Source organism: Silene latifolia, chromosome Y (assembly GCF_048544455.1).
Source record: "Silene latifolia isolate original U9 population chromosome Y, ASM4854445v1, whole genome shotgun sequence".
NCBI lineage: Eukaryota > Viridiplantae > Streptophyta > Magnoliopsida > Caryophyllales > Caryophyllaceae > Silene > Silene latifolia.
In genome coordinates this window covers 187909804-187911655 of record NC_133538.1, presented here as the reverse complement: position 1 = coordinate 187911655, position 1852 = coordinate 187909804, and the positions used below count along the sequence as shown (strand labels likewise).

The following is a 1852-nucleotide window of genomic DNA, read 5'->3' as shown; positions in this document are numbered from 1 at the left end:
TAATCCTGAAGCTTTAGAGAAGGAACTGAAAGCTCTCAAAAGTAGGAGAATAGAAGGAGCATCCCCTTTACTAAACATCAACAGGTCATCCGCAAACATAAGGTGAGTGAGCTTGAGTCCCTTACATAAAGGATGATAATGAAAAGTCCATCTTGCTGTAGCAACTTAATGAGTCTTGTCAAGTATTCCATACAGATTGTAAAAATGAGAGGAGACACAGGATCTCCTTGACGCAGACCTCCCATACCTCTGAAATATCCAAAATTATTCCCATTCAAGACCAAAGTAAAGGAAGTGGATTGAATGCAAGCCATAATCGAGTAATAAAATGTTTTGAAATCAAGAAACTACCAACATTTGCTCCACAAATTCCCATTCAACTGTATCATACGCTTTTTGCAAATCTATTTTAAACAGGCATCTAGGTGACACATTCTTCCCGAGTATCGATGCACAATATCTTGGCAAATCAGGACGTTTTCAATGATGGACCTCCCTTGAACAAATGCTCCCGACATTCATGAATAATATCCGCAATACTAGAGCTAATCTGTTGCAAAGGAGTTTAGAAATGATTTTGTATAACATATTGCGGCATGCAATGGGCCTAAATTGTTTCACGGAAGTTGGTCTCTCACATTTGGGAATCAGGCACACATTGGTTGCATTTATCTGGCCAAGTAATTGACCAGTTACAAAGAATTCCTTGATTGCCTCAAATACATCCTGCCCAATCACACTCCAAGCATCTCGAAAGAAGCCACTTGAAAACCCATCAGGTCCTGGGGCTTTGTCTATGGGAATAGAGAACACCACCTGTTTCACCTCCTCAAAAGTCACTGGCTTGGACAGAATATCAACATGCTCCTCACTACAGACATTACCATAAGCCAAGACAGCATCCCTCACACCCTCAGTAGTCTTTTTACTTCCAAGTAAACCTTGATAGTATTCCAAGAAGGCACTCTGAATGCTACTACTATCTGAACAAACAATTCCATGCTGATCTTCAATTTGGATGACAGTGTTTCTCATGCATTTTTTCCTGATAATACCATGGAAGTAAGCTGAATTTGTGTCCCCCTCCTCTAGCCATTGAGCCTTGGCTTTCTGCTGTAGGAAGCTGTCTCTATCCTTAAGAAGTCTCCTGAGTTTTGCAATAATACCAATCTCCTGGCTAATCAGATCAGAGCTAGTGGGGTTCCCACTTAAGTGCAGCTGAAGAGTATTTAGTTCTTTCTCAGTCTCCACAGTTTGAACTTCAATATCAGCATAGCAGGTTTTGTTCAATTCTTTAAGGACTGTTTTCAATTCCTTAAGCTTTTTCACAATACAAAACATCTTGGTGCCTAGGATATTCCTGTCCCAAACCTCCTGGACTTTAGGCAAAAATTCTGCAGCCCCACTCCACATAGAAAAATATTTGAAACTCCTATTTTTCTGAATAGTTAGCTTGTTGTTATAAACAACACATGGGGTATGATCCAGCACTCCTTCAGGGTAAAAATGCCCAACAATTTCAGGAAACATGGTAGTCCAGTATGCGTTGATAAGAAAACGATCTAACCTACTATATTTCCTATGCATATCATCTTGTTTATTCGTCCAAGTGAAGAATGCCCCAGTAGCTTTGAATATCAACCATATCACAATTGTTCATACAATCCACAAAAGCTTCCATATCTTCAGGCTTAGTCTGACCACCTAGCCTTTCATCAGGGTTCATCACTGTGTTAAAATCACCTACAATAGCCCAAGGTTCAGTGCATCCAACAAAGATAGTTATTCAAACGGTTCCATAACCCAATTCTGTCCTTCCTTCATTAAAAGCATATACCATAGTTAAGAAAAA

General features: G+C 39.7%; 1 protein-coding gene across 1 annotated transcript in view; it reads right to left on the bottom strand.

Annotated features, from left to right (window-relative positions):
* The window catches only part of LOC141629646 (uncharacterized), a 2310-nt gene extending 723 nt beyond the window's left edge, over positions 1-1587 (bottom strand). Inside the window, exons 1-2 of the mRNA XM_074442620.1 lie at positions 639-1587; positions 1-155 (exon numbers count right to left, since the gene is read on the bottom strand). The exon at positions 1-155 is cut by the window's left edge and continues 723 nt beyond it. Coding sequence (XP_074298721.1) covers positions 1-155; positions 639-1587 — 1104 coding nt within the window. The remainder of the gene's footprint in view (positions 156-638) is intronic.
* Positions 1588-1852: the final 265 nt, after the last annotated feature.